The sequence below is a fragment of the Orycteropus afer genome, unplaced genomic scaffold (assembly GCF_000298275.1).
Source record: "Orycteropus afer afer isolate SDZICR_OR568_19922 unplaced genomic scaffold, OryAfe1.0 scaffold00188, whole genome shotgun sequence".
Taxonomy (NCBI): Eukaryota; Metazoa; Chordata; class Mammalia; order Tubulidentata; family Orycteropodidae; genus Orycteropus; species Orycteropus afer.
In genome coordinates this window covers 6,616,900-6,632,477 of record NW_006921775.1, presented here as the reverse complement: position 1 = coordinate 6,632,477, position 15,578 = coordinate 6,616,900, and the positions used below count along the sequence as shown (strand labels likewise).

The 15,578-nt window shown below is 39.5% G+C and overlaps 1 protein-coding gene across 1 annotated transcript in view; it reads left to right on the top strand.

Annotated features, from left to right (window-relative positions):
- Window positions 1-577: 577 nt before the first annotated feature.
- Window positions 578-15,578, top strand: part of GK5 (glycerol kinase 5) — a 134,610-nt gene continuing 119,609 nt past the window's right edge. Inside the window, exons 1-2 of the mRNA XM_007947545.1 lie at window positions 578-739; window positions 13,373-13,466. Of these exons, the coding sequence (XP_007945736.1) occupies window positions 578-739; window positions 13,373-13,466 (256 nt within the window). The remainder of the gene's footprint in view (window positions 740-13,372; window positions 13,467-15,578) is intronic.

Genomic DNA, 15,578 nt, shown 5'->3' with positions numbered 1-15,578 from the left:
CCCTATAAGGCAGAGCAGAACTGTCCCATACGGTTTCCAAAGGCTCTAAATCTTTATGGAAGCAGGTTCTCTTGTCTGTCTCCCGCGGAGCGGCTGGTGGGTTCGAACCGCCAACCTTTCGGTTAGCACCCAAGCGCTTTAACCCCTGTCACTTTTTCTTAGTAGTGATTCATAAAATGTAAGTAGGGGTAAAAATAACGCAGGCGCTACTTCGGACTGCTCGAAGTTACAAGGGAAATAAGGTCAAAGTCACGAACAACGCTGACAACGGTATACGTGTTTAGAGAAGGAGGCGAGGCCAACTTGGTGACCTCTGACTCGGAGCTCACTAGTCTCGCAAGCCTCACCTCCACCAGCCCCCGACCAGAGCGCCTCTGCGCGCTCCTCAAATACACCCTGCGTAGCCGTGACGCCACCGCGTCGGGGCGGGGCCGCGGCAGGGACTGGGCCACCCCCGGATCTCGCGAAGGAGGCGGGACGGGGCGTGGCGGGGGAGGTGGCGGGGACAGTGAGGTGCGGGTGTTCATAGCGTCTTGGTTCGGAAGGAGGCTGCAGCGGAGGAACGTGCAGGTTCTGGATGTCTGGGTTGCCAGCCGCCCCGGAGCAGGGCCGCCCAGAGCAGGGCGCGCCAGACCAGCTGCGCGCAGGCTTCGTCCTGGGGCTCGACGTGGGCAGCTCCGTGATCCGCGGCCACGTCTATGACCGGGCGGCGCGGATCTGCGGCTCCAGCGCGCAGAAGGTGACCGGGGAGCGGGTGTCGGGGTAGCGGTTCGGATTTCGCCCAGCCCTCGGGAACAGGCAGGGACAAGCGAGCGAGCAAGTCTTCCTCAACCGGCCGGGATGCACCCACCTGCAGCACCGGCGGAACCTCGGTCCAGGATGGCGCGCGGGGGACCAGGTGGATCCCCGCATTCCCTGCTCAGGCCAAGCTGAACCTGCGCGCCCTTCCGGTCCGGCTAAAGGCAGGAGGGGCCCAGCGTGTGCCCCGGACCGCACACTCGATTCCTTTCATCTGACAGTCCCGCTTTACCTGGCTGGGCAGGCTGCGCATATCCAGCCAAAGCATGCTTCGTGACTTGCGTGGTTTTTTCTGCACTTCCTTGATAAACCTCCAACCCCATCTCTAGTTACATTTTCATTTTTCAGGTCTTGATAGAACTTAAACGTATTTCTATTCCTCAGTTGTCATCCATCATTAACTATTCTTGAAAGTGCTGGGTCCTCACAGGAGTAACTGATTTCCGCTTTTATTAAAGGTATTGAGCAAGTTTTGAAGGCTGTGCTGTCAATTTCTCCTTTCTATCTTTGAGAATTCGTAATAGTTTATTTTTCTTGTTTGAGAAAACCTACCAAGACATTGGTTTATTATTTGTAATGCCTTGAACTGTTAATAATATTGATCAGCAAGCAACAGATTGGTAAATTATTACTCTGTTCTCATTTTAACGAGGTGGTAATTTCTAACAATTATCAACACACAGTTTTGTTTATTGGATAATGGTTGTTAGGTTCCATTCAATTGCTTTTGACTTATGGTGACTCCACGTGACACAGTAGATCTGTCCCATAGGGTTTTCTTGGGAAGCAGACTGCCAGGTCTTTTCTTCCATTGAGCGACTTTTCTTCCATTCCACGACTCCTATTGGATAGTATAGTGTTCTTATTCACTCAACCATTTGGGCCACCACGACTCCTATTGGATAGTATAGTGTTCATATTCACTCTTCTTTCTGATACATCTTTTTTATGTTGGAAGCGTGAGGAAGGACAGGAGCCATCAGTTACGTAAGTCATTCCCAGCGCTGCCCTCCTCATTTTCTTTATCTCCCACCCTTCTTCCCACCTCCTCAGAGATGTTTTTCAGCAGCAGCAGTTCCCCAGGAGCAGATCCAGCCAGAGTGCAAGAACGCAGTGACTACTTTGATCATTTGTTTTGAGGATACAGCAGACTTCCATTCAGGCTTTGGGACCAGCACAGTAAGCTGGGGCTGCTGCAGCAGCTACATGTCCTTTCTCTGGTAGCTGTGCAGGAACAGTGTCTGCACAACCCCCACCCCCAAAATTCCCTATACCCAACCTTGGAAGACAGATGAAAGCCAAACACTGCCCATCAGAGACTGTGTGAGTCTTATCTTTTTGTTGGTCTTTGTCTGGTGGTGTAGTGCCTGAGGCATTTGACTGCTAGCCAGAAGGCTGGTGGTTCAAATCCACCAGCCACTCCTTGGAAGGAAGGTTGGGCAATCTACTTCCATAGTGATAACTGCCTCGGAAACCCAAGGAGGGGTTGCTGTGAGTTGGATCTGACTTGACGGCAGTGCGGCAGTGCATTGCATTGTATCATAAACACAATGTATTTTCACACCAGCCTCCCTTATAATTCTAGACACAAAGTACTCTTGTTTTTAATTTTTTATTGTGCTTTTGGTGAAAGTTTACAGAGCAGAGTAGTTTCGCATTCAATAGTTTGGACATGAAGTATTCCATGACATTGGTTGCATTCCCCACAATGTGTCAGCACTCTCCCCATTTTTGCCGTGAATTCCCTGTTTCTTTTTGTCAGGATTTTCTACCTTCTCATCTTTGCTTTTGTGCAAATGTTGTCCTTCTGATCTTGTGTAATTAATTGATTGTTATAAAGAGCACATTCCTCTAGGGTATTATTGTTTATTTCATGGGTTTGTCTGTCATTTGGCTGAAAGTTGTTCTCGAGAAATGGCCTCAGTTCCAGGTTGGAAGGATGTCTTAGGGACAAAGTACTTTTGTTTTAAGCAGTGATTTTTTTTTTTTTTTAAGGAATTGAAATATTTTGAAGCAAATGGAGAAAAAAAAGTGTGAAGCTGCATAGTTTCATAGTTGCTACACAAGTTGGAGTGAATCATTTGTCTTTTAGAGATGAGGTAAGAATTGCAAAGATGAATCAAGATTATCAGGTGTGGCAGGAGGCTAGTATAATTTGGTCACTCTAAACTGTGGAAGCATGTCTGGGAAAAATATGTGAGGTTTTTTTTTTTTTTAATAATAATACAAAAGGTCCCTGTCCACCTGTCCCTGGGCTCAACTTTTAGCCAAACAAGAGGCAGGCCTGTCAGGTGAACAGTTACACCCAGGGAAGTACACATTCCTTAGAACAAATAGTCATATGAGATCAAAAGGGCAACATTTGCCCAGGGATAAAGTTCAGAAGGCAAGAAGGGATAGGAAAAAAGGAGCAATAGAGATGGTAAACATAGAGGAAGTGAGAAGAGTGCTGTTATAATGTGGGGATTGCAATCAATGACCCTGTCATCAAATGATGAAACGTGGTCTTAGATTAAGGAGTTTAAAGCAGTGCTTCTCAAAGTGTGGTGCCTGGACTGCTGGGTTGAGATAAATGAACAAAAACTAAGTGCTTAGAAACTTGGGTAGCAATTTAGCAGAGTAATTTGATGTCTGTTGACTCTAATAATAAAACATTTGGGATTTTATTTTGTCTTTTTTTTTTTTAATTCATTTTTCTAGAAACTTGTTTTAGTTAAATCTTTAAAATTATTAGACTACAATGAATTAGAAATTAAAAAACCAAAACTGATCTTCCACTTCAGATAGCTGAGTTTCTTAGGAAAAAGGGCCTCGTTGGTCTGCATTGCTGTTCAGCATGTCATTTATTGCCTCATAAACAAACAAACAAACAAACAAAAAATTCACTGCCTTTGAGTCAAGAGTCAATTCCGACTCATAGCAACCCTCCTTGGGTTTCGGAGGCAGTATCTCTACGGAAGTAAATTGCCCAATCTTTCTTCCGAGGAGTGGCTGGTGAGTTTGAATGGCTAGCCTTCTAGTTAGCGTCAAATGCCTTAGGCACTGTGCCACCATAAGTAATAACTGGATGACAGTTAAAGCATTAGGAATTCATTTTGCTTCACGGGGCACTATGGATTAGACACAGAACTTGATTGTGTTTGTTTTTTCAAGTGAAAATCATGACTTATTATGAAGCAAAGAATGTATAATTGAAACCTAAAACCTCATACAGTATGATTTGCTTGATATTGCCAAATAAATGGCTTTATAAAGAAAAGAAAAGAAAAATCAAAAAGCATTCATCCTTGGCAACAAGAACAAAATAGGCTTTTAGTTAAAATTGAAATCCCAAACACAAACTGTTATGTTAGAGGGTTTGTGTTAGGCTTCTCAGAAGACTACAATTTTATTTCTTGTAGCATTCAGTTTTTATGGTAAACAGGAAAGATAAAATTTTAGCTTTTTAAAGATAATTTGTGTTTTTTGAATGTTTCTTAGAACTCTTAAATAGTGGTATTAAATATTAGAATAGTATTCATTGTTGGGAATCCCTGTAGTGAATGTTTGATATTTTGATTTAAAAAAAAAATGAAGAAAGTTTATCATATTCCCCAAGTGGAACATGTTATTGTGAGAAATTATAAAAGATGATAACATCTTGGTTTGAAGAACAGGCTAGACAGGCCACTCCAAAGAGAATAGTGCAATCTTTAGTACTCTCTGCGCTCTGTACAGCGTGAAAAATAGGCTATCTGGTTGTCTCAACAAAACAAGTTTTCTTCTTACCTTTGATTTTCTTTTTGAAATCTTTTTGATGTAATTTTGGTTTGATCTTTCTTCGGTGGAAAAACAGATTCCACGATTGTGTTAAGTTTGAGGATAGTGAACTGTCCCGGCTGGTGGACTGGGGAGAAGTGGCCATGGAGAGCAGGAGGCACCATCTTTTTATCTTAGGAGTGTTAGGGGAATAGGAAACATAAATTACATAAACCATTCCTGGCAACATCAGACTCACCATTATTCTTGGTGTCATTGTCAAGTCTGATGAAGGTTTGTATGTTTGAAGTGATGATAGTCGCACTGAGTGTTTTTTGGGGGGGTGGAGAAAGGGGTGTTACACTAGTCTTGAAGAAAGCTTGCATATAAGTGAACTATTATTTGGTGGAAGAGGAATGGATTTCTTTAAATCTGTTTTTGTCAGGCTTGCTGGGGAATAATGGGTTCTTTCTTTGCATAATCTTGCATCACCCTTCTGTTCCCCACATTGTCACTGTTTCCTCAGAGTTCCTTTTCTGTCCTCTTTATTTGGCCACTTTTTGCATGTTAGAAATTTTCCTTAAATGGTGATCTTGGTTATCTGTTCATATTTTCAGTATCACGTCTTACCTAAGTTTTCCACTGTACCTGGTATTTGCAAGCACAGAACTTCTCTGGTTCAGTGCCTCCAGAGAGTAAACCTCTTACCCTCTGCCAGATTCGAGGATGGGCAGTGAACTGGCTGCAGGGACTACAGGAAGAGAACTGGGGACCCTTACAAAGATCTTGAACCACTGCTGAATTAGCTGCATCTGGCATTCCAGCCTTTGGAGATACTCAGTACCTCTGATTTCTAGGGTTCTGGCCTAGAATCTGGGAGCTCTGGTGGTAGGTATAGTGCCTAAGGCATTTGACCGCTAACCAGAAGGCTGGTGGTTCAAACTCACCAGCCACGCCTCAGAAGGATACCTCCTCAGAAACTCAAGGAAGAGTCATTGTGAGTCAGAATCGACTCAGTGGCAGTGAGTTTGTTTGTTTGTTGGCCTAGAATCTCTCCTTATAGGTGTTACTCTGATACTCTGTTCATTTGTTCATTCACCTTAAATTTATGGGGTACCCAAGGAGCCCTGGTGGCATAATGGTTAAGTGCTAGGCTGCTAACTGAAAATGTCAGTTCGAACTCACCAACTAACTGTTCCTGGGAGAAAAGACCTAATGATCTGTTCCTGTAAAGATTTCAGCCTAGTAAGCCTTATATTGTTGTTGTTGTTGTTATGTGCCGTGGAGTCATCTCTGACTCATAGCGACCCCTCCTTGGGTTTCCGAGGAAGTAGCTCTACGGAAGTAGATGCCCAGTCTTCCTTTCGAGGAGTGGCTGGTGGGTTTGAACTACCAACCTTCTGGTTAGCAGTCAAGTGCCTTAGGCACTACGCCACCAGAGCTCCCAGTAAGCCTTATAGGCAGCTCTATTCTGTCCTGTAGGGTCACTATGAGTCAGAAGTGAATTAACAGCACACAACGACAAGCCAAAAGAATGAACAAATCATCTTAGAAGAAATATAACCAGAATGCTCCTTCGAAGTGAGGATGGTGAGACTTCAGCTCGCTTATTTTGGGCACATTATCAGGAAGGACCAAAAGCTAGAAAAGGACATCATGTTTGGGAAAGTGGAAGGCTTAAAAAAAAAAATGAGGGAAACCCTCAATGAGATAGATCGACACAAGAGCCACAACAATGGATTCAAATTTAGCAAGGGTCATGAGGATGGTATAGGACTGATCAGCCTTTCCTTGTGTCCTGTGTAAGTTTGCCATGAGTCAGCTTATTAAGTTGCAACTAACTACAGCAACTTGAAGTTCTAGATATTCTAGGTGCTGGAGGGAAAAATATATAAAACGTGTGAAAGAGACATTATCCTTCCTCTCTGGGAGCTAACATTCTGAAAGTAAGCATAGAGCTTATCTGACTCTGGTCTTATAGGCCACTATAAGGAATATTAGGAGCTCTGGTAGCATAGTGCCTAAGGCACTTGACTGCTAACCAGAAGACTGGTGGTTCAAACCCACCAGCTGCTCCTCGAAAGGAAGGTTGGGCAGTCTACTTCTGTAGTGATACTGCCTCAGAAACCCAAGGAGGGGTCGCTATGAGTTGGGTCCTATGGCACAACAACAACAACATAAGGAATAATAGGAGCTCTGGTAGCATAAGGAGCTCTGGTAGCATAATGCTTAAGGGACTTGACTACTAACCAGAAGGCTGGCGGTTCAAACCCACCAGCCACTCATCTGAAGGAGGATGGGGCAATCTACTTCCGTAGTGATACTGCCTCGGAAACCCAAGGAGGGCTCACTATGAGTCGGGTCCGACTCGATGGCACATAACAACAACAACAACTGGTAACATAATGCCTAAGGCATTTGACTGCTAACCAGAAGGCTGGCAGTTCAAACCCACCAGCCACTCATCCGAAGGAAGGTTGGGCAATCTACTTCCGTAGTGATGCTGCCTCGGAAACCCAAGGAGGGGTCCCTATGAGTCAGATACGACTCTACAGCAGTGGGTTTGGTTTTATAAGGAATAATGACTTTTTCTCTGAGTGAAATGATGGCCAGGAGGTTTGAGTAGAGGAGTGGTGTGATCTGAGCAGGCATGAGATGTTGGTTTTCTCCTCTGCACTGAGTCTTGTGTCACACCCATTCATGTTCATATTAAAAACATTTGTTAAAAGCTACTTTGATCCTTTCTGTCCCTCTTTTCTCTTTGTCTGTGTACACATTTAAATCTCAATGATGTTTTTGTTTTGGTAAAATCCTGAGAGGGATTGCAGATAAACATCTCTGTTTAAGCCATCATTTCAGCCTAAAGCTATAAATTCTTCTGATTTATCTTATTTTTTTGAATTTACATATAGTAAAATTGACTTTTTTTTTTCTGGTGTACAGTTCTGAGTTTTAACACGTGTATAAACCCACTGCCCTCAAGTAGATCCAAACTCAGTGACCCTACAGGATGGAGCGGTGCTGCCCCATAAGGTTTCCAAGGCTATAAATCATTATGGAAGTTCTGTGGAGGGACTGGAACACATCTATGTATAGGATTAACCTTAAAAACTCCCTTGTGATACTCCTTTGTAGTTATACCCTTCCCCCACACCTAAGCCCTGGTGACCACTGATCTATTCTCTATGACTGTAATTTTATTTTATTTTATTTTTTGAGAATGTCGTAAGTTGAATCATATAATATGTAGCATTTTGATACTAGCTTTTTTCAGCATAATGCTTTTGAGATTTGTCTATTGTGTTTATCAATTGTTCTTTTTTTTTCCTGAGTAGTATTCCATTATATGGATGTACCACATTCATTCATCTGTTGAAGTGCATTTTAATTATTTCTAGTTAATGGCAATTATGAATGAGTAGAGCTGCTGTAGACATTCATTTACAGCTTTTAATGTGAATGTAACTTTTCATTTCTTTAGGGTAGATACCTAAAAGTGAGATTACCGGGTCTTCTGGTAGCATAGTGGCTAAGGCACTTGACTACTAGCCAGACAGCTGGCGGTTCAAACCCACTAGCCACTCCTCGGAAGGAAGGTTGGGCAATCCTACTTCCATAGTGATACTGCCTCGGAAACCCAAGGAAGGGTTGCTATGAGTCAGGTCTGACTTGACGGCACATAACAACAACAACAACAACATGGTAAATGAATATTTCATTAAATAAGGAGTTGCCAAACTTTTCCTCAGTGGCTGTACCATTTTGCATTCCTATTAGCACCGTGTAAGAGTTCCAGTTGTCCTACATGCTTGCCATCATTTGGTATCATCAATATATTTTTAAATTTATACTGTCTAATAAATGTAGTGGTGTCTCATCATGGTTTTAATTTGTATTTGCCTAATTGCTAATGTGGGAGCTCTTGTAGCATAGTGCCTAAGGCACTTGACTGCTAACCAGAAGGCTGGCAGTTCAAACCCACCAGCCACTTCTTGGAAGGAAGGTTGGGCAATCTACTTCTGTAGAGAAATACCGCCTTGGCAACCCAAGGAGAGGTTGCTATGAGTCAGGTCCAACTCAATGGCACATAACAACAACAACAATTGCTAATATGAAAGCTGGACAATGAATAAGGAAGATCGAAGAAGAATTGTTGCATTTGAATTGTGGTGTTGGCAAAGAATACTGAAAATACCACAGACTGCCAGAAGAATGAACAAATGTCTCTTGGAAGAGGTATGGCTGGAATGTTCGTTGGAAGCTAGAATGGCCATACTTCATTTCACATACTTTGATCATGTTGTCAGAAGGGACCAGTCACTGGCAAAGGATATCATGCTTGGTAAAGTAGAGGGTTAGCAGAAAAGTGGAAGACCCTCAACAAGATGAATTGGCACAGGGGCTGCAATGATGGGCTCAAGCATTGCAAAGATTGTGAGGATGGCACAGGATTAAGAGTTGTTTCGTTCTGTTGCACGTAGGGTCTGTAGGAGTCAGAGCCAACTTGATGGCACGTAACAATTACTAATGATGTTGAATATCCTCATGTGCATATTTGCCATCCATGTATCTTCTTTGGTGAAGTGTCTATTCGAGTTTTTTTTCCCATTTTTAATTGAGTTGTTTGCTTTTTTACTGTTAAGTTGAAATTTTTATTCTGGGTGCATCTTTTGTTGGATGTGAGATTTGCTGATTTGTAGATACTTCTCCCAGTCATTGCTTGTCTTTTTTATTTTCTCTATGGTATCTTCTGCAGAACAAATGTTTTTAATTTTGGTGGAGTCCAATTTATCATTTTGTAGTTGTTGTTGTTTTATATATTGTACTTTTGGTGTCATGTCTAAGAACTCTTTGCCTAACCACAAGTAACAAAGGTTTTTCCTATGTTTTCTCTTAAATGATGTTTTCATTTAGAAATATGATTGATTTTGAGTTAATTCTTGTGTAAGCCATGAGGTTCTTTTGTATATGGATGTCCAGTTATTCCAACACCGTTTGTTGAAAAGACTATCTTTTCTCCATTAAATTGCCTTTGTATTTTGTCAAAAATCAATTAGCCCTATTTGTGTGGCTCTATTTCTGAGCTCTCTATTCTATTCCATTAATCTATTTGTCTGTTTTTATGCCAGTAGTACACTATATTGAAAATTGTAGCTTTAATTTTTTCAACATTGTTTTGGCTATTCTAGTTCTTTTACCTTTTTATACCAATTATAGAATTGTTTTGTCTACATCTACAGAAAAATTGGATTTCAATTTTAATGTAGCATTCTGGGATGACAATTCTTTTCTTTTAGCACTTTAAAAATGTTGAGCTACTTCTTTCTGGCCTTCATGGTTCTGATGATAAATTCACATTTACTAAATCATTGTCCCTATTTATGTAATGCTTTCAATTTTTTCTCTCTGTCTTTAGTTTTTAGCATTTTGATTATGATATGTCTTGGTCTGGAATGATTTGGATTTTATCCTATTTAGAGTTTTCTATACTTCTTCATTAAATAGATTTTAAATGTTTCATCCAACTTGGGAAGTTTTAAAGCATTGTTATTTCAAGTATTTTTTTCTGCACTGAACTCTTATTCTTGGGCTTTGATTCCACAAATAGTTGACCTTTTATTTATTGTCCCACAGGTCCCCAAGGCTCTGTTTATTAAAAAAAGTATTTCTCTCTCATTCAGATTAATTTCTGTTAATGTATCTTCAAGTTTATTGACTTTTTCTGTCATCTTCATTCTGCTGTAAAATTTTAATTTTCATTATTTTTCAATTCTAAAATTTCAATTTGATTCCTCTTTATGTCTTCTGTTTCTATGCTTAGATTATCTTTCCATTTGTTTCAAGAGTGTTCACCCTTACTTACTTCATAGAGCTTTTTTTTTTAATATATAATAGCTACTTTAATGTCTTTGTTAGATATTTGAGTCATCTTGGCATTGGTATCTATTGGTTGTCATGTCAGTTGAAATTTCCCATGTTCTTCATTGTTGGTGTTGTTATGTGCCATTGAGTCGGACCCAATTCATAGCAACCCCTCCTTGGGTTTCTGAGGCATAAACCTTGTAATTTTGGATTGTATCCTGGAGATTTTTTATTTTATTTACTTTTTTTGAACTGAATTTCATGTGACAAAATTAACTATTTTCCAGGGAAAAATTCAGTTCCACTGAGTTCACAAGGTTGTACAACCACCATCTCTGTCAAGATCTAAAACATTTTCATCAGCTCAAAATGAAACTCCTTAGAACAATCAGCCATTTGAGGTCAAAAGAGCAGCTTTTGCCCAAGAATAAAGCTCAGAAGGCAAGAAAGGATAGGAAGGAAGGACAAATGGAAATAGGAAACAGAGGGAGGAAATGGGAATAATGATGTTACATTGTGAGGGTTGCAAAGCAGTGTCAGTAAACAATGTGTATAAATTGCTGAATGAAAAACCATTTAGCTCTGTAAACTTTCACTCAAATCACAATATAAAGTTTTTAAAAAACAGGCAAAGGACTTGAATAAATATTTCTCCAGAAAAGATATACAAATAGCCCATAATCACATAATGAGATGCTCACCATCATTAGCCATTCACACACTCACTCACTGTTGTTGAGTAGATTCAACTCATAGTGACCCCTCCTTGGGTTTCCGAGGCAGTATCTGTATGGAAGTAGATTGCCCAACCTTCCTTCTGAAGAGTGGCTGGTGGGTTTGAACTGCCAGCCTTCTGGTTAGCAGTCAGATGCCTTAGGCACTACGACACAGAGCTCCCTCATTAGCCATTAGAGAAATGCTAATCTAAACCACAGTGAGACACCACTTCATATATCCACTTGTATGGCTAGAACAAAAAGTCATATAATAACAGGTGTTGGCAAGGGTGTAGAAAATCAAAACCTCATACAATACTGGTGGGAATATAAACGGTGTGACCGTTGTGGAAAACAGGTTGATAATTCCTCAAAAAGTTTAACATAGAATACCTTATGACCCATCAATTTCACTCCTGAATACGTACCCAAAGTAATTGAAAGTGGAGATTCAAACAGATACTTGTATACCGTTTGCAGCATTATTTACAAAGAGTCAAAATGTGGAAATAACCCATGTCCATCAACAGATGTTGGGTAAACAAAATGTGGTTTATACATGTTGTTGTTATATTATATTATATTATACATTATGTATATAATTTTAATAATTATACATTATGTATATTATACATATGTATATAATATATACATATATTATACATGTTATATTATATTATACATGCTGTTGAGTTGGACCTGAGTCATAGCGACCTCTCCTTGGGTTTCTGAGGCAGTATAAGTTCAGAAGTAGATTGCCCTACCTTCCTTCCGAGGAGTGGCTGGACTATTATTCAGCTATAAGAGAAATGAATTTCTGATACTTACTACAGCATGGATGAACCTTGAAAATGTTATATAAAATAATCCAAGCACAGAAGGGAAAATATTGTGTGGTTCTACTTACATGAAATATGTAGAATGGTAAAATGCATAGAGACCAATGTAGATTAGTGGTTATCAGGGGCTAGAGGGAGAAGGAATAGGGAGTTACTGCTTAATAGGTACTGAGTTTCTGTATGTTGTTGTTGTTGTTATGGGCCGTCGAGTCGGACCCGACCCATAGCGACCCCTCCTTGGGTTTCCGAGGCAGTATCACTACAGAAGTAGATTGCCCCATCTTCCTTCCAAGGAGTGGCTGGTGGGTTTGAACCGCTAGCCTTCTGGTTAGCAGTCAAGTGCCTTAGCCACTATGCTACCAGAGCTCCGTATAGGGTGATGAAAAAGTTTTGAAAGTAGATAATGGTGATGGTTGTCTAACATTTTGAATGTAATTAATGTCACTGAACTGTTAAAATGGCAAGTTTTATGTTGTATATTTTACCACAATAAAATTTTTTTGAAAAAAAGTCATACAGGTTCACCTTACCTTCTTGGGATCACAGCTCCTCTGATTGGAGAGGGAGTTTTACCTCTTAGAGGTACCAGGAGTTTTCCCTTCCTGGAGAGGAAGTGTTTCGGGGACTTACAGATCCTACTGATACCACTATTATTACTATAGCTACTACTCCATGATAGCTTGAGCACAAAAGTATGTAAACAATGGGGAGAAAAAAGAAAATGGGGCTGCCTCCCATCCCTTCTGTCATGTCATGTGAGAGGTTCTTCTTCTTATTTTTTGTGCCAAAACTTGAGAGTTTCTCCTGGAGTTTTCTTTGTACCCTGGTGCCCACTTCTAGTTTGGGGGATACTTTAAGTTCAGGCCAAGGGACACTAGAATAAAAACGGGAAGCTCATTAACAGTTTGATGGTGCTCAGATTTTGATTGTCTTCTCCAGTCCAGCTGCTGCTCTTTAATTTTTTAGAGTACTCAGATCTGCTCCAGGGATTCTATCCAGGTTTTAAATCTGTATTCAGAGGGAGAGACAGGTAGATGCTTGCTCTATCATAGCTGGCGCTTGCTTCCTTTCTGTTTACTTTAAACTTTTCTAGAGTCTGACATTTCAGATTTCTTAAAACTTTAAAAACTACATATGTTCATTATAGAAAGTTTGGGAAATAAAGATAAAAGGAAGATAGCTAAAATCTTCAGTAAACTCATAGACTAAGGATAACTTTTTTTTTTTTTTTGTATTTTTGGTATATGGTTCTTTTTATTGCATATATATATATATTTTTTTTTTTTCTATTTTAACAAGGAAAAGCCATTAAGTAATAAATAAAATCATGATGTTAATTATTTTAACCAGTCTTAAGACCCAGTTACTACTGATTTGATCTAATGTTATTTTTACTAAACTTTTTCTTTGTATCAATAGGTAGAAAGTCTTTATCCTCAAACTGGCTGGGTGGAAGTTGATCCTGATGTTCTCTGGGTTCAGTTTGTTGCTGTAATAAAAGAAACTGTCAAAGGTAATTGGATTTATAAAAATAAAAATAGCCCCTAAAGTATATTTTGTTTGCAGTGGTCCTCAGTCTTCTATACTGTTTTGAGGTTTTCCTAATTTATACATATAATACATATCCTCTGGTTTAAGTTTTTTTTTCCCCCCTCCTAGCTGCAGTATAAAGACTCAGCCTTCTTCATTCTAGGTTCTAACAAGTACTGATTTGGTTTCCTGTTGTGTACAAAATAGCAGAAGGCTATAAACAAAGTTACAATGCACAATTCCTCATCTCCTGAGTTTACAACTGAGTTACCTTCATTGTAAAAGAAGTTTCTGTTTTGTTTTGTTTTCTGTGTGGGCACTGGATGTGAAATGCTGTCCTGGCCAGCACAGTGGTCTAAAATTGAAAGGATGTTTTCAAAGATGACTTGCTGGATGTAAATTCTAAAAAAACTTTTACTTCTTTTCCTGACTGAATTGTCTCTTCTATTTTGTTTTGAAACATTTCAAAATCTATTTTTTAAAAGTTTTAAGAATTGTACAGTAAACACCTCTTCCTAGATTCAGATATATTTTTGCAATGTTTAGTTCACCATTCTCAACAAATTACTACCTTTTTTTTGGCTGAACCATTTGAGAGTTAGTTATAGACATTATAACCTTTACCCCTAAATACTTCAGCATTACTTAGAAAGGAAAAGGGTATTCCTACATAATCTCAATGCAATGATCATACTCAGAAAAATTAACATTAATACAATACTGTTCTCTAATATTAAGTCTTCAATATCCTCTTTTTGATTTCATTAATAACTGATTTTTTTTTTTCTTTTTAGATCCAGGATTGGATCAAAGATGAGGCATTGCATTTAGCTGTCAGTCTGCTTTGTCTCCCATAATCTAGAACATGTTCTTCATAACACTGACAGTTTTCAAAAGTACAGGCCAGATTAGAAGATTGTCCCTGAGTCTGGGCTTGTCACATTGCTTTTTCTGATTAGATTCAAGTTAAACATTTTTGGAAGGAGTGCTGTGCACATGATGATGTATGTGTCTGCCTCAGTGCTCACCCAAAGTAGTCCCAAATTCAACTGGTGAGAGAAACTGCTATTCAAAAGAATATAATAAAAAACCACTCAAATTGCAGTATTGTAAAAGAAATTTCTTTTTTTTTTTTTTTTGGAGGGGAGCAGGACATGCTTATATTTGCATTCTAGCATCAGTTTGTATGGAAGATCAGATCTCAGCTTCAGTAATTATGCTACTTCCTCTGGGAATTTTCCTTTATTGCCATCAACCAGCTTCTCCTGTGATTGATTGTTGCCTAAATTAGGATAGAATCTCTAGTATTATCTAGAACAAAATGTAGTCTGACTTATTTTCAATGGTATTTGCTTGTTATTTTCTCGTATTTCAAGAGAGAAGGCCATTTTATTATCATAGTATACGATCTCTTTTTTCTCTCGAATAATAGGTAAAAAAAAAAAAACCTACAAAATCATTTTTGGTGCTTTGTGAGGTCCAATTATTTATCAAAATGTTAAACCCAGATATTTTTTCTTAAAAGTTATATTGAATGATTTCTTTTCCACATTGTAACACTGTAAAGAAAAGTGTCACGTTTTCCCCATAAATTTTACTTACTTTATTGTTGTTTTGAGAAAATACACAGCAACCAAACCAAACCAAACTGATACCGAGTTGATTCCAGCTCATAGTGGCCCTCATTCGGTTTCCAAGGCTATAAATTTTTACAGAAGCAGACTGCCCCATCTTTCTTCCATGTGGAAGCTGGTGGGTTCAAACCACCAATCATTTGGTTAGTGGCCAAATGCCTTAACCACTACACCACCAGAGCTCCTTTTACAGAGCAAAGCATACACCAGTTCAGTAGTTCCCACATGTACAATTTAGTGATGCTGATTTCATTCTTCAAGGTGTGCAACCTTTCTCACCCATTGACATCAGCTCAATAAGGTTCCTATCTAATCTTTTGAGTTGCTGTAGTCAATTTGATCCCATATAGATAGTTCTTAAAAGAGTACAGTGCTATGCAACGCTAAAGAATAATGTAGAATCTGCAAAACACCGCATAACGTGGATGAACTTGGAGGACATTATGCTGAGCGAAATAAGT